General features: G+C 46.2%; 2 protein-coding genes across 3 annotated transcripts in view; both read right to left on the reverse strand.

The window, feature by feature from the left end:
• PRSS8 (serine protease 8) overlaps positions 1–8,895 on the reverse strand; it is a 155,047-nt gene extending 146,152 nt beyond the window's left edge. For both annotated transcript variants that reach the window (XM_048517034.1, XM_048517033.1), the window contains exon 1: positions 8,762–8,895. In XM_048517034.1, coding sequence (XP_048372991.1) covers positions 8,762–8,798 — 37 coding nt within the window. In that variant the 5' untranslated portion in view covers positions 8,799–8,895. The remainder of the gene's footprint in view (positions 1–8,761) is intronic.
• The window catches only part of BCKDK (branched chain keto acid dehydrogenase kinase), a 105,369-nt gene that overhangs the window by 80,452 nt on the left and 3,797 nt on the right, over positions 1–21,120 (reverse strand). The gene's annotated exons all lie outside the window — the stretch shown is intronic.

Genomic DNA, 21,120 nt, shown 5'->3' on the forward strand with positions numbered 1-21,120 from the left:
CCAGGAGGAATGTAGGAGTGTGGGAACACATCTGGTTCACCAGATAAGCCTCCGCCACTCTGGTGGAGGAGTGGGGAATCAAACCTGGTTCTCCAGATTCGAATCCACCTGCTCTTAACCACTACACCACACTGGCTCTCAAGGTACAAGTTTGTCTCTTCTTTGTTTCCTTCATGAGTCATACCTCCCCTTTTCTCACTTCCTTCCCAAACCTTATCTAAGATGATAACAGACTCTCCCTCCACTTATCTCTCCCTACAGGAGGGCCCACAGTTTCTTTTCTTTTTAAAAAAATTAACTTTCTTATACATCACACGAATATATCAACATCAGACATTCATAGCAATTCACAAATGCATCCAGATAAATCTCGTGAAAAGAAAAAAGAAAAATTAAACATAGAGTATCTATATTTTACCATACAATTTTATCCAATAATCTCTACTCATTTAACAAGTTAAAGTAACGGTATATCACAAATTTTACCCATATGATTAGACCAACTTTTCCATTTTTGTATAAATTCTTCATTCATTTTATATCCCGACAAATCGGAAATTTTGGCTAAAGACATTAACTCCATGGCTTCATTTTGCCAATCTTGAACTAATGGAACATGACTTATTTTCCAGTTTTTTGACCATGCCAATTTTCGCAGCTGTTGCTAAATATTGAAATAATATATTTTGTGTTTTATGCAAAGCTTTATTTTTCATACCTAACAAGTGGAATTCTGGTTTAAGTTTTATTTGAACTTTTGATAACTTAGTAATCGCAATATTTATTATTTTCCAAAAATTCTTGGAAAATTTCTCACTAGCTGATGCCGCTTAGTATCTGCTCTCTGTCCCTGCAGGCAGAGATTTGCTGGTATGCCTGAACTATACGACCAGGAATACCAATCTCTCCTGAGTGCTGCACAAAGCTCCTGTTCCCCTCTATACTTTGGGATCACACCCCCAAAATCTAGCCCTGCTGTATATTTAGAACAGCTTGTTAATCATAAGTACAGATGGGTCATGACCAGAGCAAGGTGCAACTCAATCCCCTCTGTCTATCTTCAAGGTCGTTTCCTTAACATCCCACCAAGTGAGCGTTGTTGTCGGTACTGTCCCAACGCTCTGGACTCAATCCCTCATATCCTGCTTTACTGTTCGAGGTATAAGGATATTAGAACCGATCTGGGAGCTTTACTACCTCTAGAATTTATGTTTCTCTCAGACAAACGAAAAATGTCTGAGCTATTGAACAGCCCTAATGTAGAAATTTCTGAAGCAGTTGCTACATTTTAAATCCATGTTCTACATGATATATAACAATGATCCTGTTTTTGTCCTTGGAATGTATGGTACTTCTGGTTTATGCCTAATGAAGGTTTTTGGATTGGATTGGACTGAACTAGAGGCCACCTGTCGAACACCAACAACCCAAGATAATTCTGCAGCTGTTTTTAACATTTCTTGTGTATTTTATACTGTAAAGCACCTTGAATGTCTTGGCAGAAAGGAAGTATATACACGCAGGAAACAATTTGCTAGCGGGGTCGACCAGTCTGCTTTTCCTAAGCTGTGTTAATTCAGTCTGTATGCAAGGGATCATATATTTAAATGTTCCCCTCCCCTGCAGAAAAATGCTTCTGTCCGCACTGAAAACTGGTCTGCCAGGGAAACGACAAGGTCAAACACTTCTGCCACATGCCACCGTTTGGGGTGGAGGAACGACATTCCAACGCAAAACCTCCACCGGCAGCTTGAAGTGATGCAGCCTAGGACAAAAAATGTAGCCCGATGCCATTCAAGAATCTCGTGAACTGTCCCCTGCATACCAGGTATACCTTCAGTGGCACCGAGGCCCTTTGAAATGCCAAGGGTCTGCCTGGAAAGGCACAAGACAAACAGAAGGCGCCTCTCACACACCTGGATGTCTTTTCTCACACGATAAAAGCAGGCAGAAACCTAACCGGGGCAGTTTTCCCTCACCAATGCCTTTAGAGCGCGCTACCATGAAATTGCGCCAACAGTTCTGGGGAAGGACTCCTGACACTTTTCGCTTTGAAAATGACATCAGTGCTGCGACGAGGGCCTTTCCCTGGTTTCTTCACTCGGCTGCACTTTCTGACCCGGGAGCCCTGCAGGGCGGGCGCACCTACCGCTTCTGCTCCAGTTTCCCTTCTGTGAAAGAGCTTCCCAGGAACTTTACTGTCTCGCCCCGTGAGTCTGGAGCAACTTTCTGAGGCGGCGATCCCGTCGTGCCAGAGATTCCTGGGAGATGAGCTGTCGTTCGCATCCAGGCACCGATTCACCAAGCGACACATTGTGCGCAAAGGCCTGAATTACCAACCAGGAAGGAGGAGACGCTTCCCCCCTCCCCGAGTTTCATGCCCAAAGGCAGCAAATGACTCAAGAAGAAAGCCAGGCAAGGCATAGGCTATCTAAGAGGCTCAGTTTGACCTTCCTTAATAAACTGGGGGGGGGGGGTAGAGGAGGAGGAGGAGGAGGAGGAGGAGGAGGAGGAGGAGGAGAAGGAGGAGAAGAAGAAGAAGAAGAAGAAGAAGGAGAAGGAGAAGGAGAAGGAGAAGAAGAAGGAGAAGAAGGAGGAGGAGAAGGAGAAGGAGAAGGAGGAGAAGGAGGAGAAGGAGGAGGAGGAGAAGGAGGAGAAGAAGAAGAAGAAGAAGAAGGAGGAGAAGAAGAAGGAGAAGAAGAAGAAGGAGGAGGAGGAGAAGAAGGAGGAGAAGGAGAAGAAGAAGAAGAAGAAGAAGAAGAAGGAGAAGAAGGAGGAGGAGGAGAAGAAGGAGGAGGAGGAGGAGGAGGAGAAGGAGAAGAAGAAGAGGAGGAGGAGGAGTTTGGATTTATACCCCACCTTTCTCTCCTTGAGGAGACTCAAGGTGGCTGACAAGCTCCTTTCCCTTCCTCTCCGCACAACAGACACCTGGTGAGGTAGGCGGGGCTGAGAGAGCTCCAAAGAACTGTGACCAGCCCAAGGTCACCCAGCAGGAATGTAGGACTGTGGAAACACGTCTGGTTCACCAGATAAGCCTCTGCCACTCTGCTGGAGGAATGGGGAATCAAACCCGGTTCTCCAGATTAGAATCCACCTGCTCTTAACCACTACACCACACTGGCTGGTTAGTCTACCGCACATAGGTTAAGTATCCCAGTTGGTACTTGAACTTCAGTTTGACTATCTTTTTTCTCCTCTCTGCCTCCCAACAAATAGGGAATATACCCTATATCATTCGCTCTGGCACCAGGCAGCCATGGCTGCTCAACGAACCATGGTTCATGAATTCAGATAAATTCAGTTCGTACAAGCCACAGTTAACACACCAGCTGCAAATCCTGGTTTGGTACAAACCAACAAAGCCCAGTTTGTTCAATTGCCTGCATTCAGCTATTCCACTGACTGGAGTTTCACCCAACTATGGACTTTTTTTATTTTTTCAAAAAGTTACTCATCTGTGCATTTGTTTCACACCCATCACCAAAGTCCCTGTTTATTGTGTTTTCTGAACGCAATCACCATGCCCCACACTACAGGATACCGTCTGCTCCTCTCTGGGGGACCCTGGCATGCCAAAAAGAATACATAAACCACACTTGAGGGCACATCCTTCCATGGGATAGTTCTGCTGGCCGCCAATTCCCACCTGACTTCAAACCAAGCAGACCTGAGTGATGTATGGCCACTCAGCTCCATTACGTAAGGGCAAAAACCCTCCACCGCAAACGGACGCTCAGAAAAGGCCTGTGACGTCACCACCCAAAGCTGACTTCTAATCCCAGTTTGCAACCCTGGAGGTTGCTGTACGGGCCCAGCCATTAGGAAGTTGTCACCGCGAGCAAAGCAAATAGGACGTTCAAAAATAGAGCCAGGCCCGACAGGTTGGGCGAGTTGGGTCTGAGGTTCAGAACGGCCCCGCCCTCAGGGATAAGATGTCACGAAAGGAAAAGTGTGTGACCTGCCCCTGCCCTCTGATACCATCCAACGTCAGCTACAAACCCCTGTGCTGGAACTGCAGAAGGATTGCCAGCCTCCCGCTGAGACCTGAGGATGTCCTACTAGTATAACCAGTGGTGGGATCCAAAAATTTTAGTAACAGGTTCCCATGGTGGTGGGATTCAAACAGTGGCGTAGCGCCAATGGGGCTGGGCAGGGCACGACGAGGGCATGGCCAGGCATTCGGGGGCGGGGCATTAATAATTTCTCTGTTACTGTAAAAAACTCTTACTGTAAAAAAAAAGTTCCTAATTTCCAGCTGTTATCTAGAAAGTATTTGAAAGTATTAAGTATTTGACAGGCAGTCAATTAGGGGAGAAGTCGTTGTTTCTGTTGGCAGTAGACGATAGGACTTGCTATAATGAGTTTAAATTATGGACAGAAAGATACCAGCTGGAAATTAGGAACTTTTAGGAGGAACAGACATGTTTAGTTACCCTGTTTCCCCAAATATAAGACATCCCCTGAAAATAAGACGTAGCAGAGGTTTTGCTGAAGTGCGAAATATAAGGCATCCCCCGAAAGTAAGACGTAGCAAAGTTTTTGTTTGGAAGCATGCCCGACGAACAGAACACAGAAAAATAAGACATCCCCTGAAAATAAGACGTAGCGCATCTTTGGGAGCAAAAATTAATATAAGACACTGTGTTATTTTCGGGGAAACACGGGTCGCTGGAGCAGATTCCTCCACGGAAGCCGATTTTTCCCTTCATAGCTCTTGTTTTTCCGCATTTAGTACTGCTTCATTTCGGCGTTGTTAGCTTAGGGCTGGTTTTGACGTTTTTATTTCTATTCAGGCCAGTTAGTCAGAACTGTTTTTGTTTCTTGCTGAGTCAATTGGCAAAATGGCATTTTTCCAGATCTGATGGCTCTAACAGGTCTCGACGTTTGCCCGATCTATTTGGACAACGGGACATGTTAGAGCGTGTGCCCTTCTTAAGCCTACTCGCCTTGAAGCAGCCAAGTATGGCAACCTGTTGCGGCGGTCGCTCGCCCGGCCTCTGCGCCACTTTCTAAGAAGGCTACAAAGGAGACGAAACACCCTAGAAGCTTTGTCTAAAGAGAACAATCCCTCCGCTTCTGAACGGGGCCTGCCCTCCTCCAATTGGTCATAGAATGCTTATTTTATTATCTTATTTTATTATCTTATTTTATTTTATTAAAAGGCCTAGGGCTCCAGACTGCTGGAGAAACACACTTTCAAATTCCAGATCTGTGCAGACTGGCTGTGATTCCTCTTTGAGACAAGGAACACACTCTGCGTGTGCTCAGAAATTCCGTTTGCAATCAAATGCCAAGGTTCAAATTAAACCACGGAGAAAGACTAATTTATTCCCTCCCTCTGTTTCAGTTAGGGATGTCACCCCGTTTAGAAACCATCGTCAATCAACTGTGTGGTTTAACAGATTTAGTCAATGGAATCCATTTGCATGGAGTTGTTTGAAAGAAAAGGCGTGGCCTCTGTTTTAACATCAGGTATTGCCGGGGAACAGACATGTTTGTTCTTTCTCACACAGGAGGGAATGCTCCTGTAGCCACGGAATATTTGGCTTTTTAGAAGCACCTGTATTAAAGGTAATGCTGGAAACATTTCATCAGGAGCGTCTGTGTAATCAAAGCACCTTCAATTGCTATAGATCCAAGAAGATCCAGATGCAAATTCTGGCCCTGCCACCTCCAGTTGCAATATGGGAGATATTTTTAGCCTACCTTACAAGAGTGATGCAAGGACTGCACGGAGATAATATATGTTAAGTGCTTTGAATGTTTTGGAAGTGCTAATAGAGGCATCTTATTATATTCAATTAACTGACTACTCAACCAAGCATGGTCACCCCAGTTTGGATACCAGCCTACGGGGGCCCCCTCTTCTTTGACGAAGATTTTAAGCTTAAACACACATATGTCAGCGAAGGATTTGCAGATGCCACATTCACACAGACACACAGACACCACACACACCAAAAGCTCCAAAGTCTGAAGGTCACCACAATCTACTTCACGCCCAGTTATCACAGGGAACTTCAGGTTGTCATAAAGAGAATAACAGCAGCTTCACAGGCTGGTTTTCTTGTTTGTTAAAGAAAAAAGGGGGGGAGAAAAACCCCTAGGTGTCCCCCCCCCCTTCTAAGACCCAGTTGCTTATTTTTGGTGATTCAGATGGTATCCCACAATTGTTTGGCGCATCTGAAACGATCATAATTCCAACTTATCTTATCTAACTGACTTGGAACCACCCATTAACAGAGGAGCATTTATGATGACCAGGATATACTCCTTCCCGTCATTGGTACTCTCAGTGAGGTTTCCTCGCATGCCATATGCTCTACATTTATGTTCTACGTTTATCTTCATGCGGGAAAGAATCACCGGATTCCACTGCTCCCATATTTCTCAGTTGCCATCACTATGGGGATCTGCGTGAGAAATTAATTGATCCTGCAACGCATCTCAATACAGCCTTAAATAACACCGATCGAAAGAAACAACTCTCATTTCTTTTTTCGGATAAAGATCCAAAAAATCACTAGGTTTTTACACTACGTTTTTCACACAACGCTACATTTGTTTACGCTAGCGCTAAAAACGAAGCCCGCCGAAATGGAGACGTTTCTTTTATATTTATTCCCTCTTTTAAATTTATTCCCTGTATAAATTAATCTTAACTCAAAATTTAATCTTTGAGATTATATTTTATCTGTGTCTTTTGTGGATATGAATTTGTATAGCATGCCAATAAAGACATTTTGAATTCAAATTCACAATTGTTTGGGTGGTGGTTTATTTTGAGAGGCAATCAAGATGGCGGATTCTGAACCATAATAGGAATGGAGGGTTTTTCCCCCCGAAATTTTCCAAATGCAAACTGCTCTCCTGTTGTGCTACTACTTGCCTTGGGAGTACAAGCTAGTTATATTTTCTCCTCACAAGTCTAATGTTGAAAGTGACAGCTACTGGGGGAATGGCGCATATGTATGATGATGAAGAAGAAGAGTTTGAATTAATACCCTGCCTTTCTCTCCTGTAAGGAGACTCAAGGTGGCTGACAAGCTCCTTTCCCTTCCTCTCCCCACAACAGATACCTTGTGATACCACAGCGAGAACTGTGACTAGCCCAAGGTCACCCAGCAGGAATGTAGGAGTGCGGAAACACATCTGGTTCACCAAATAAGCCTCCGCCACTCAGGCGGAGGAGTGGGGAATCAAACTCGGTTCTCCAGATTAGAATCCACTTGCTCTTAACCACTACACCACACTGGGGAAAAAATCTTTTAAAATTTCCCCCCAATCTGTGGCTCCAGTCCAAATCTTAATTTCACAAAACAGAGGGAGATCCCAATGACGCGCTTCGTCTAGTTTGACTCTCTCTCCTGCAACCAGAGAAAATACCTGTGAACAGGTTCGGTCTGTATTTCCTTCGCCACTAGATCAGGCCATGTACCTGAGAGATTAAGAGACAGGGCTTCCAGGTACGCCTGGGGGAGAGGGGAGGGCAAAGGTGTTTTGTGAGCAGATAGAAGACCTGCCCCTTTTTCTTTGAAAAAGACATCTCTTCCTTGTAGGGCTGTGGTGTTGCGTTCTTTCCCGGCAGGGGATCTCAGCCTTTAACAGCTGCGTAGCAGGTTCACCTGTTTAACTCGGTGATCACTTCACCTGTTGAACAGCAGCCTGTTCTGTATTAAAAGCACAGGAATACTTACAGAAAGGAGAGCTGGCTATGCTACTTCTTTCCAATATTCAAGAGAGAGAGAGAGAGAGAGAGAGAGAGAGAGAGAGAGAGAGAGAGATCCCAGGTCATCCTCCACCCCCAATCTGTCAGCGATTTCCCAACGCCGCCAACATTCAGAGGACCTTTGTCCTCAAGGAATGCAGCACCCTTCAGGAACGAGAATGGAATCAACATGTGCTAAAATTAAAAACCACCCACCGCCACCCCCAATTAAAAAAAATCTTCAGTCCATGACTCTCCCCCCCAAAAAAGCGTCAACAGTAGTGGGGAAATTATTCCTCCTGTTAAGATAATTTCTTTAAGAGGCGCTGTCAAGACTGAATACCAGCAGCCAGTGAATCAGACACCCGTCCGTCATAATGCGGCCTGTAATTGGCTGTCACCCAGAGTGGCAGATTCAAGGCTGAAAATCCAGCCCTAGAGCTTGTCTCCACTATCAAGGTTCAATCTGGGAGCGCTGAAAAGGAAAAAATAGGTATCAGGAAAGGGGAAGTGTGCCTTCGACCAGGTGCGCCTTCGAGCAGGTGTAGCGTTCCTCTTCTTCCTTGCCAATGCATCACCCTCAACCGGTCTCCGCATGTCTCCAGCTATGGGATTTCCGGGGTGAGAAACCTGATCTTCAGGCAGACGCCAGTTCCAACCCTTCTGGGCAGGTGGAAGGGCAGGTGTCCATGCCCGTGAGCTTGGGTGAATCAGGGCACTGATTGATCCGTCAGGTGCCACACAACACAAGAGGCCCACAGGTATGCGTCCAGCTGGCTTGGCGGCTCTCCCCGCGCCTCCTGTTCAAATCACATCTCGACCCAACTCGGTGTTTCCATCTGATATACCTGTGAGCACCTGAATTTTAAAGCCCAACCGCTTCGCAAGAGAGAAAGGAGCCCCTATACTCCACGCAGCTCTCAAGGGGAAAGCGGGAGACGAAAAGAACCGCAGGTAGAGAGGGAAGGAGAGAAACCAGGAGCGGAGGGCAGCAGGTGGCAAACGTCTCACCTGCCCAGGTAGGGCCCCATTGAAACAGCCTCGCCTACTCACCACAGGCCAGCAAGAGGCCCACCAGCAGCCTCGCCATCGCCAGGTGCGTCCAAGTCCAAAAGCCTCCGGGAGAGTAGCTAGCCGAGGTGCGCCAGGTAGCTTGCGGGCAGGTAGACTGGGGAGGGAACTTGCCTGCTCGGCCTTGCCTTTCTGGGCTTGACGGACAGCTGGCCCAACCTGTTGGGGCCGGGCCGGCCTGCGCGCCAGAGCCAGTCACTCTCCCGGGGCCCATTTGCATGTCTCTCAACCTGCCTCACCTGGCTCAGGTGACGGCGCCGCCTCCTCCTCCTCCTCCTGGCGCAGATCTCCGACAGGGAGGGCGCCAACCCCCGCCGCTCCTGGCCCAGATGGTCATTGCATGCTGGGGTCAAGGGGACAGGGGGGCCCCCAGGGCTTTGGGGGAGGTGTGGTCCTGCTCATTAAGGAGAGGGGGGCGGATCATCAAAGGGTGGAAAGTTGCCTTCTATTAGTTTGGTCAAAAGAGTCTTGTCCGTTCCAAAACAAGCCTTTTTATTGGAGGGGGAGAAAACTTGCAGGGAGCCAATTATTCTTTTTTTAAAGGGCCAGTCTTTCAAATTGCCCCCAAATTCTGCATTTGGACTGCAGCGGCCGAATCAGAGCCTGCATTTGCACACACCTTGGAGAGCCAGCTTAGCGGTGAAAACATTGGACTAAGATCTGGGATGAAACTCCGGTTTGGATCCCCGCTGCGCCGCAGAAGCTGGCTGCGTTATTGTGGATCACATTCTCGGCCTAACCTACCTCTCTGGGTTTTGTGAGGATAAAACAGTATGAAGAAAGGCAGCGAATGAATGAAGAATACAAAATATTTTATTTTTTAATTTATTTTATTTTTACATTTCTAGCCCGCCCATCCCCGAAGGGCTCAGGGTGGTGGACAACATATTAAAACATAGGTTATAAGAATAAATACTGTGTTTCCCCCGAAAATAAGACAGTGTCTTATATTAATTTTTGCTCCCCAAGATGCACTATGTCTTATTTTCAGGGGATGTCTTATTTTTCTGTGTTCTGTTCGTCGGGCATGCTTCCAAACAAAAACTTTGCTATGTCTTACTTTCGGGGGATGCCTTCTATTTCGCACTTCAGCAAAACCTCTACTACGTCTTATTTTCAGGGGATGTCTTCTATTCGGGGAAACAGGGTAGTTAAAAACACAATAAAACTAGAAACAGGATAAAGATGGTGACTGCAACCCCAGTTTCCCCCTCACGGGAGGCCAGAGATACCAGCTGTTGACCCAGCTGGCCTCCTGAGAAAGCCGGGTGGAAGAGCTCTGTCTTACAGGCCCTATGGAATTGGTTCAGATCCCGCAGGGCCTGATCTTGCGTTCGGGCCAGGGATTACTAATAGGTTTTCCTCCAATGAACCGGAGGGTCCTAACTGGGCAAAATAAATAAATCTGTTCATTTGACATGACTTTTCAAGGCTCAGTATGTCCAGAGGTGGGATCCAGCTGGTTCTCACCAGTTCCTGAGAGTGGGTTACTAATCATTTGTGTGTGCCGAGAGGGGGTTACTAATTGGGTCTGCTTTTCCGTTAGAAGTTTCATTAGGTCCAAAAATCATACAGTCCTGTTGTTTCCTATGTGGCTGGTTAGCGAAGGTAGAAAACGGGATAATTCCACCCGTTGGGCTGTTGTAAAAACATGTTTTAGAAATATGGGAAAGTTCCTTGTTTAAGGAAAGTATCCTTCTTTTGATTTCTAGAAACAAAATTAAGTATTTGAAAGTATGAAGTATTTGACAGGCAGTCAATTAGAGGAGAAGTAGTTGTTTCTGTTGGCAGTAGACGATAGGACTTGCTATAATGAGTTTAAATTATGGACAGAAAGATACCAGCTGGAAATTAGGAACTTTTTTTTTTACAGTAAGAGTTTTTTACAATAACAGAGAAATTATTAATGCCCCGCCCCCGGAATGCCCGGCCACGCCCCCGTTGTGCCCCGCCCAGCCCCATTGGCACTACGCCACTGTTTGAATCCCACCACCATGGGAACCTGTTACTAAAATTTTTGGATCCCACCACTGAGTATGTCCCTTTTCTCATGTGTGTGTATATAGGTGCTAAACACTCCAAAAGTAAATGGCCAGGTTGTCACGTTGACTAGAAATCCATGCGTTCCACTCAGGAATCCAGACCCACCAATTGTGCGAACGCACTTTGTCGTGGCCATTTGATTTTCATGCTACCAACTAGATGTTTGATTTCAGCGCTACTACCAAGACCAAGACCGGACTGCCTGACTGTCAGAGAACTCTTCATCAGGCAGAAGCTGAAGAGTTCTGTGATGCTCAGAAGTGTGCATATTGCTGTGCCAACACATGTCGGCTGAACATGTTTTCTCACTCAGTTGAGCCGTTGCTGCCGTCCGAATTTACACGTGCAAGATGTGAGTCGCTTATGGTTCTTCCCTTTCTTTTATTCTCGTAGCCATTCGTGGAAATCAAACTCGTTTTCACAGTGGAGGCACCGAGGCTGACATCATTGGCTTGTAAAGCCATTGGCTCAGAAGAGATTCGAACCGAGCTCATCATCTGTGGGTGTCACCGTGACTCTTAGCTTATGATGACAAGATGACACGGTGCTTCCGTCTGAAAACACGAGGGAATTGGACAAGAAGTCTGCAGAGGATGTCAGGTTCTGTCACATGAAACAAATCATACGGACAGAACTGTGTTTATATAACCGCCACTTGTTTCACTAGTAGCAATCCACAAACATCTTATTTGTTTCTTTCTTTCTTTAATGAGATTTAATGAGCACTTTCCCCAGAGGGCTCAGGTCTGGTCACAGCATAAAACCTATCCGTCAACAAATTGATAAAACCCATTAAAAGCAGATAAATACAATATAATATAAGTGCCCAGAGCAATAAGTTAAAAGAGGTGGCAATAAATACATACAGCTTTCCATCTACTTTCCCCTCCACCCCCAACCCCGAAAGAGATGATCTATAAAACTCAATCTGGCTGGTTAGATGGAAAGGCCTGGTAGAACTGCCATGTCTTGCAGGCCTTACAGAACGGCCACACCACCGGAAGGGCCCTAGTGCTTGGAAGATGTATTGTCGAAGGAGCAGCAGTGGCGTAGGAGGTTAAGAGCCCGTGTATCTAATCTGGAGGAACCGGGTTTGATTCCCAGCTCTGCCGCCTGAGCTGTGGAGGCTTATCTGGGGAATTCAGATTAGCCTGTGCACTCCCACACACGCCAGCTGGGTGACCTTGGGCTAGTCACAGCTTCTCGGAGCTCTCTCAACCCCACCTACCTCACAGGGTGTTTGTTGTGAGGGGGGAAGGGCAAGGAGATTGTAAGCCCCTTTGAGTCTCCTGCAGGAGAGAAAGGGGGATATAAATCCAAACTCTTCTTCTTCTTCTTTCGCGGCCAGATTCAACTGGTTGTTGTGGGGTTTCCGGGCTGTTTGGTCTGGTAGATCTTGTTCCTAACGTTTCGCCTGCATGTGTGGCTGGCATCTTCAGAGGTGTATCACAGAGAGAGAAGTCCAACTTTATACCCTGTTTTCCTTCCCAACGGGGACCCAAAGCGTTGTACATCATTCTTCCAACCTCCATTTTATTCAGTGGTGGGATCCAAAAATTTTAGTAACAGGTTCCCATGGTGGTGGGATTCAAACTGTGGCTGGGCCAATGGGGCTGGGCAGGGCACGACAGGGGCGTAGCTGGGCATTCCGGGGGCAGGGCATTCCTGGGCGGGGCTGTGGCAAGGACGCAGCCGCTGTGCCGGTCCTTGGGCGGGAAACGAATGCATGCCGGCGCAGGCTGCCACGCACGCCGGTGCACCTCCTGCTAGACTGCTTCAAGTTCTGCACACTACTGCTGAGAGGAGGGGCGTAACTAAGGCAAAAATCACGTGGCAAAATCACCAATTAGTAACCCACTCTCGGCACATGCAAATAATTAGTAACCTACTCTCGGGAACCTGTGAGAACCTGCTGGATCCCACCTCTGATTTTATTCTCACAGAACAAGCCTGTGAAATGGATTAGGCTGACAGAATCGTGACCTTGCCAGCTTCCATAGCAGTGTAGGGATAATCTAATACTCTAACCACTATACCACGCTGGCTCTCTTCTTTGTATATTAGAAGCACTATAGATTTATTGTAGGGCAAACGCTTCACCCGCTCTTAGACAATGCTGTGATGTTATGGAACGTTCATAAACATTCTGGTTGTTCAGGGGGATGCTTCTAGCCATACCACGCTGACAAAAAAAAGTGCAAGGAAGAACCTAATATAGGGGCTAGGAAGGCTGTGAATACACAGAATAAGATTTAGAAAGTGAGTGAATCAGTAAAGCAAACAGTTTTGGGGCTCAGAGAGCCAGCATGGTGTAGTGGTTAAGAGCAGGTGGATTCTAATCTGGAGGGAACTTGGGTTTTGGTTCCCCCACTCGTCCCACCTACAGGTGGCACAGAGGCTTATCTGGTGAACCAGATGTGTTCCCACACTCCTACATTCCTGCTGGGTGACCTTGGGCTAGTCACAGTTCTCTCGGGACTCTCTCAGCCCCACCTGCCTCACAAGGTGTCTGTTGTGGGGAGAGGAAGGGAAAGGAGCTTGTCAGCCACCTTGAGTCTTCTTATAGGAGAGAAAGGTGGGGTATAAATCCAAACTCCTCCTCCTCCTCCTTCGAGGCTGAGGAAATGAGAGAGAATATGCATTAAGCAAGTTCGCTGAAGAAACAAGTTTGAAGGATGGAGTTTGCCTGGGGGCAAGAGAAGTGGATGAGGTCACGTGGAAAGGCGAGGCTGTGGTGTGTGTGTGGAAACTGACCCTTGGAACAAGAGGGAACTGGTCAGAAAAAGGGACCAGATGTGGAGGCCTGGAGGCCATAGGAGGGGGGTGCTATTGAATGCAGCATATTAATTTGGTTGTCGGCTGCAGGCCCAAGTGACAATAATAATCCCTCCTGCTGTCATCTTCTGTCGGTATTGCACCGAGCTCTTTCTCATGCTCCACGTTCCCATGGCAGGGGCTCGTGTCCGACCGTGGACATTCCAGGAGTTCCGAAGCTTTGCATTGCCTGTCAAATGACACGCGTGTGAAGGAGTGACTCAGCTGCTGGCAGGAAGCGAGAGGAAAATTAAAGGTTTCCTGTCCGGCTGCACATGAGCTATGACTGTACAGAATCTCCAAGCGGCTTACAACCTCCTTCCCTTCCCACAACAGAGACCTTGTGAGGTAGGTGGGGCTGAGAGAGTTCTGAGAGGACCGTGCCTGGTTCAAGGTCACCCAGCAGGCTTCATGTGGAGGAGGGGGGAAACAAACCAGATAAGAAGAAGAAGGAGGAGGAGAGTTTGGATTTATATCCCCCCTTTCTCTCCTGAGGAGACTCAAAGGGGCTGACAATCTCCTTGCCCTTCCCCCCTCACAACAAACACCCTGTGAGGTAGGTGGGGCTGAGAGAGCTCCGAGAAGCTGTGACTAGCCCAAGGTCACCCAGCTGGCATGTGTGGGAGTGTACAGGCTAATCTGAATTCCCCAGATAAGCCTCCACAGCTCAGGCGGCAGAGCTGGGAATCGAACCCGGTTCCTCCAGATTAGATACACGAGCTCTTAACCTCCTACGCCACTGCTGCTCCTGTAGAGGAGTGGGGAATCAAACCAAATTCTCCATATTAGAGTCCACTGCAGCTTTCTGAATTAGCATATGGTGGTGGGATTTTTTGGGAAAGACAACTCATATTTATTTAAGAGTAGTGTGGCATAGTGGGTAAAGTGCTCAGGTGACTGAATGGGATAAACACAGCCAGAGGTTTCTGCTTAGTCATAAGCAACCATTGTGTGCTAGTTAGAGCACAAACGTCCCCCCTCCTTGTGTTTTTGAGTCTGTGGGCACTTGTGGAATTCTGACCCAGCATGGTGGATGCAGCCACAAAAGAAGAGAAGAAGAGTTTAGATTTATATCCCCCCTTTCTCTCCTGCAGGAGACTCAAAGGGGCTGACAATCTCCTTGCCCTTCCCCCCTCACAACAAACACCCTGTGAGGTAGGTGGGGCTGAGAGAGCTCCGAGAAGCTGTGACTAGCCCAAGGTCACCCAACTGGTGTGTGTGGGAGTGCACAGGCTAATCTGAATTCCCCAGATAAGCCTCCACAGCTCAGGCGGCAGAGCTGGGAATCAAACCCAGTTCCTCCAGATTAGATACACGAGCTCTTAACCTCCTGCCACTAAAGGTGGAGGCAGCCCACTATGGCCACAGCTTCAGTCCCACAGTAAAGACCCTTGTGTTGTTTTACCCGCTGCTGCCAAAGCAACCTTTAAAAACCTCCAAGAGCTGATCAGAAGGCTTGTTGGGCAAAAGCCCCACCTAATACCAGGCAATGTTAGCAGGCATCATGGTGCCCGTGAGCGCCACGTTGGAGACCCAAATTCCTGCTATGCCACGTGTGTACTTGTGGGTTAACACTGAGCCAGCCCAGTCACGCTCTCAGCGTAATCTACCTTACAATGTAGCTGTTGTGAGGACAAAATGGATGAGAAAAACAGAACATAAAGCTCCAATAAGGAAAATACGCCTCAAATGCAGGCCTTCGTCTTCATAATCTCTCAGGCCCCTTCCGCACATGCAAAATAATGCGTTTTCAAACCACTTTCACAACTGTTTGCAAGTGGGTTTTGCTATTCTGCACAGCTTCAAAGAGCACTGAAAGCAGTTTTAAAGTGCATTATTCTGCATATGCGGAATGAGCCTCAGACAAACCCAGCCTGTAGGATTGTTGTGCGAGTGTAACAAAACAGCTCCATGTATGCGATTTTAAACTCCTCGGAAGAAATCTAGGTGGTGGTGATGCGTACGCATGTGAGAACAATTAAAAAAAAACACAACCCAGTCTGATCATGTGTGATGCTGTGTACATATAAAAGCAGCATCAAATAATTACAAAAATGACTCAAATTCGAACGAGGAAAATAGGTGTTGGGAGAATGCTGCCATGTCACTCAAAAGCGTCGTGGTGTGTCACCTTTAATACGCTAGTCATAGGGTTGTCGTCGCTAGACGGGCAGCTCTGTCCAAGAACTGCCACCCCCCCCCCACATGAAGACACCTCCCAGAAGAGTGGGGAGGCTGAAAAAGTCTCTCCGCACTTCTGAGAAGCTTCTATAGGGTGATGCTGCTGTGTTTGGCACATTATCCTGGTGCTCAGGGTGTGGGGGAAGGCATTGGCCACACGCCAGTGGGATGGCCTCCCCACTAGGGTAAGTAGAAGCAAGCCTTTATTGGCATAGACAACAGTACAACAGTAATAAAAAACAGATTAAAAAGCATATACAATACAGGTCGAAGGAAATCTACTGGCGTTTAGTAATTTCCAGGAGAAAGTCTGCCACTATCGTAGAGAGAAGGATCAGGGTTGTCCAACAAGTAGTGTAATCTAATTAAATCGGGGAGATGGGGTAAATGTAAAGGAGTAAGATTCACATACTTGGATCTGATTTCCTTGAATCTGAGACACTGTAGTAATTGGTGGGCCAGAGATTCAACTGAGCCATCGTTACATGGGCACAATCTTTTAGCCTTTTCTTGCTTATTAAATCTGCCATGTAACAAGGCAGAAGGCATAACATTAAACCTGGCGAGCATTATGGCTCTCCTTTGAACGGGGTTTATTAAGCAATACAGGTAGTGTGCCAAGTGGCCCTGTTGAAATGGGAGAGAAAAATACAGGGGGGAGCACGTTTTCTTGGCTGCGGTGATTAGGGTAGAGAACTCTATCCAAACACTAGGGTAAGTGCCCCAGGCAGGGCAAATCCACCAGGCTGTACACTGCTCCCATAAGCGGACCCCCCCCTCACCCCAAGATGGGGCTCTAAATTATACTGTTACTGTATTTTAAAAACACAGGACCTGAGGTACGCCTAAACCACACTCTCCTCTGGAAACCCTCAGTTGTGGACGCAGCAGCTATGAATACTCACTCAGCATGGGAAATGTGCTATTCATGCATGCCAAAGGCATTTTTTATATTATTTCTTTGCACATGCCAGACAAACGAGGCCGAGCCTGGTTTGGCCCTAGTTCCAACAGCATCTTTTGCGAAGCCAAAGATATTCCTAAAAAGACTTTCTCCCAAATGATGCCTAATTATATCCCTGTGCCTGACTTAATTTGAGCTGAAATTCATGGAGCTGCAGACTTGGGAGTGCAGGTAATTACAGGGAAGATTATTTCTGATCGTGTGAGGAGTCTCTTTCCCACCCCACGTAGCACATCGTTTGGGATGGAGGAATTGGAACTTTCAGATCGTAGTTTGTAACTTCCAGCTTTCGCCTCTCGGAGAAGTTAACCTTTGTTTTTTGGCATCCTTCCCCACAGCGAGCCATTTCCACATCAAAGTAAGCATCCCAAAAGGAGAAAGTGACCAATCTAGTTCCCAAACCAAGGCCCCTTCCGCACACACAGAAGTTTCAAACCACTTTCACAACTGTTTGCAAGTGGATTTTGCTATTCCGCACAGCTTCAAAGAGCACTGAAAGCAGTTTGAAAGTGCATTATTCTGCATGTGCGGAATGAGCCCAAGTTTCCCCCCTCCATACAAGAGACCTGGTACTAAAGGCTGACGTCTCATCTCATTCTTGATCTTTGCCAAGAACAACATTTTTTGGTAGCCACCGAAACAGGTTTTCCAAGCCTCAGTACACAAACATCTCGTCGCAGGGATTATTGAAGAACATACTTCCTAGAGGAAGAGTAACTTAGGGTAATGATTAAAATGTTTGCTTCTGGCGGGCTTTTCTTTACTAAAGTCATGTATAAACTTATCTAAAAGTAAACACAGGAACCCCCCCCCCCCCAAAAAAAAACAAAACCCTGACGTTTCAGGGCTTTGCAAGAAACGTGAGAATATACCGTAAATTTCTATCAGCCAGGAATTGAGCAGGGATACAATATGCAATTTTTCGTTCTTTACAGCTCACATGCCTGTAGAGATGTTAAAAGCCCCTTCCGCACACACAAAATAATGCATTTTCAAACCACTTTCACAACTGTTTGCAAGTGGATTTTGCTATTCTGCACAGCTTCAAAGAGCACTGAAAGCAGTTTGAAAGTGTATTATTCTGCATGTGCGGAATGAGCCAAAGATATTCCAAATCAAGTGGCTTGGAGGATTACTTACTAACAGTTATTTCTGTCTACTGTGCTACCTTCCTCCAGAATCCCACAAGGTCCATCATACTGAAATAGAGGCAGACTGGTTCCCGGTTGCTCAGCTTCTGCCAAGCAGGGATTTGAACTCAAGATTTTGGTGTTCTAAGTCATTTACAGTTATGTCACACTGGTGTGTGTGTGTGTTTAATGTTCACCTGACTTTTGTGTAACCCCAATAACTCCACCCCACCTGCACGGGCTTTTGCCAGTTAGTCACCCAGGGAGGTGGTGGAATGAACAGGGTTAAACGTGAACAGATGAGATCAGTGGCATCATTACATAACACCCAAACGCGCACTTGCTCGGCCAACTCAGGTTTAGATTCCCGAACGACCGGAAGCGGGCTATTACAGAACATTGTGGCCTCCAGTAATTAAACAGTTAATAGGACAAATTATTTTGCAACGTTATTAACATGTCTAAGGGTGGAAATTAGTATTTTGTACAAGGATCCATTCTCAGGTGTGGCTAGATCACTATGGTAAAGCCAAGTGCAGAGGTTGGATCCTTTGCTGAGGGCTAAGACTATTGCAGCGTTAGAAAAAGCAAACCCAGATAGTCACACACAGGACAACTGTTAATACACAACTGCTTAGCTGGGCTGATGCTGCTGTAAAGGACACAGAATCCACTAGGAAGACCTGGATCGCTCATTCCAAAGCTGGTAATCATCAGGTCTACAACTTAGAAAGATGTTTGTGCTACACCGCAGCCTCACAATAACCAGGAAGGACAGACCACATCTGAGACATGACTCGCTTAAGGCTTCATATAACTGAGCCATTATTTGAGTGGAATTTTGTAATCGTTGGGGAATATCTTGTGTTAGACCCAGTACACCAGTTTACTGAACACCCAGCTGAATCCAATGGATGAAAGCACTTTTAGGACTGCTGTAACTTTCTGTAAAGATGTACCCTCTGGCTGGCACTTAAGGATCAAGTTTAACTGCTCGTTACTTCTTGAGTCCTTCCCGTGACAAGATGAAATGCTACCTGATTTTCCAGGTAGTATAAAAACTACATACACACTGTGGCACTGGACCCAAGACTTAAAGGGGCTACAACTCCTTTTACAAATCTGCATTACCACTGTTGATTCAAGGATGGGGAATTCTACAGTACGCCAAAGGAGGAAGAGCTTAGCTACCTTGGGACTAAGAAAGGAAACCAGTTTGCAAAAATTGTAACCCCGGCGCCACTCATGAGTTACAGAACGGCGCAGCACGACATTGTAGCGTACTAGCCCTATGTTGTGCTCTGCGTGTCCTTAAGGCAAGTTTTTCACACACCTCTCATTTGAATAATTCAGCATTCCACAAACATCTCAATAACAAGGCTGACTCCACCCTGCCCGTTTCTTTATCTTCAGAAGCACATCTTCTAAGAGCTTCGGGGGTTTTGTGTAGATGTTGAACCACCTTTCGAGATAACATTCCTGCCCTACCTCCTCACCTTCACAAAAAAAGTGATGTAAACCTACAGAGGAAAAACGTGTTCTCAGGAAGGTTAGGGTCTCGGTTGCTCAGATGTTTGTAGCAAAAAAACCCAGATGTTCATTACTTAGTCCCGTGGTGGCGAACCTTTGGCACTCCAGATGTTCTGAACTACAACTCCCATCAGCCCCTGCCAGCATGGTCAATTGGCCATGCTAACAGGGGCTGATGGGAACTGTAGTCTATAACATCTGGAGTGCCAAAGGTTCGCCACCACTGACTTAGTCTATTCCCGTTTCTCCCTTGTGAAGCATGCAAGTTTGTTTTGCACCACGCTGTTCTTGCTATAAAAACAAATGCTTTGGCTAAGAGTGGTGGACTTAAGGCATGGAAAAGGTACCTTTTTGCTAGCCTCATAAACTGTCTGTTCCTGGAGTAGATCAAGCCATAGAAGGTAACATCCATGCTGGATTATGGTAATACATTGTAATGCCGCAATTGAAAACTCATCAGAAACTCCCAAGTGGTACAAATTACAATAACATCCCAGTAGCTTCCTTGCTGATGTATCTACTTGCCCGGGAACAGATGGACTACCACATAGAGAATGCCAGGGGTCTGCAACCTGCGGCTCTCCAGATGTTCATGGCCAATTGGCCATGCTGGCAGGGGTTGATGGGATTTGTAGTCCATAAACACCTGGAGATGTTCTGCAGGTTGCAGACCCATGCCTTAGCGGATACTAAATGGTTCCCAGGCCCAGCTAAAGGTGCCCTCCATCTGGACTAGATTTTGAACAAGTTTCAGCCTGTTACATTTCTCAGTTTTTATGGTAAAATTTTGTTGCTTTGACATGTAGTTGAGAAATCTTGAGATTTTTTTTGTAGCTATGTTGTGAAATATATCTTCATCTATTTATGCGGATCGTCGATGTTCTGGCTGTTTTCTGGGCCTTTTCTATTAGTGATCTTATCAGCATATTAGAACATTTCAATTCTGTAACTAAAGCTTAGATACATGTAGTAGGGTAAGCTACATTTTTAAAAAAATATGTACAATGTCACTGGAACATAAACTGAGCTACATGCAAAAAAAAATCTGGTTTAATTATACACAGGAGCAGTACTTTCCGAGAGGCTTAAAATCAACAGAAAACTCATTGTTATTTTTAATATTGAATGAAAATGTTTTTATTACTGAAACTGCCTATCCCTCCCCACCCTGTTGAGAAGTTATGCACATGACTAAAACATTTTCACTTGTAAATGTATGGGATTTCAAATACACACAAAAATTAAAGGAGGGAATACGAGGTTTATACACAAACAGAACACGGAGTACACAAACTTGCAACATAGCCTGACATCGTATCAAATAAAAAGTTTTATAAATTCACATGGTTGGGGATTCTATACAGGCTCAATAGGGCCTCTCACGGCGGTCTTGTCTGTGGTCTCCTCTGCAGAAGAGAGAAGGGAAAATTTAAATTCCAGACTTGCAGCTTTATGTAATTTGCACATCATACAATGAGAAACATTCACGTAAACAGGGATAATGAAGATATTCATGTTTTACTTAAGGGTAAGACACAGACATGGATCGAGTCTGTGAGCCAGGCCACAATTCTTTTCCGGAACACAACAGCTTGTTCGCAACAACCTCAGCCTTGCCAAAATAATCCTTACCTGGAATCCATTTTCCCTGGTCCAAAGTTGCCTCTGTCTCCGCCTCT

Source organism: Sphaerodactylus townsendi, linkage group LG15 (genome assembly GCF_021028975.2).
Source record: "Sphaerodactylus townsendi isolate TG3544 linkage group LG15, MPM_Stown_v2.3, whole genome shotgun sequence".
Lineage (NCBI taxonomy): Eukaryota > Metazoa > Chordata > Lepidosauria > Squamata > Sphaerodactylidae > Sphaerodactylus > Sphaerodactylus townsendi.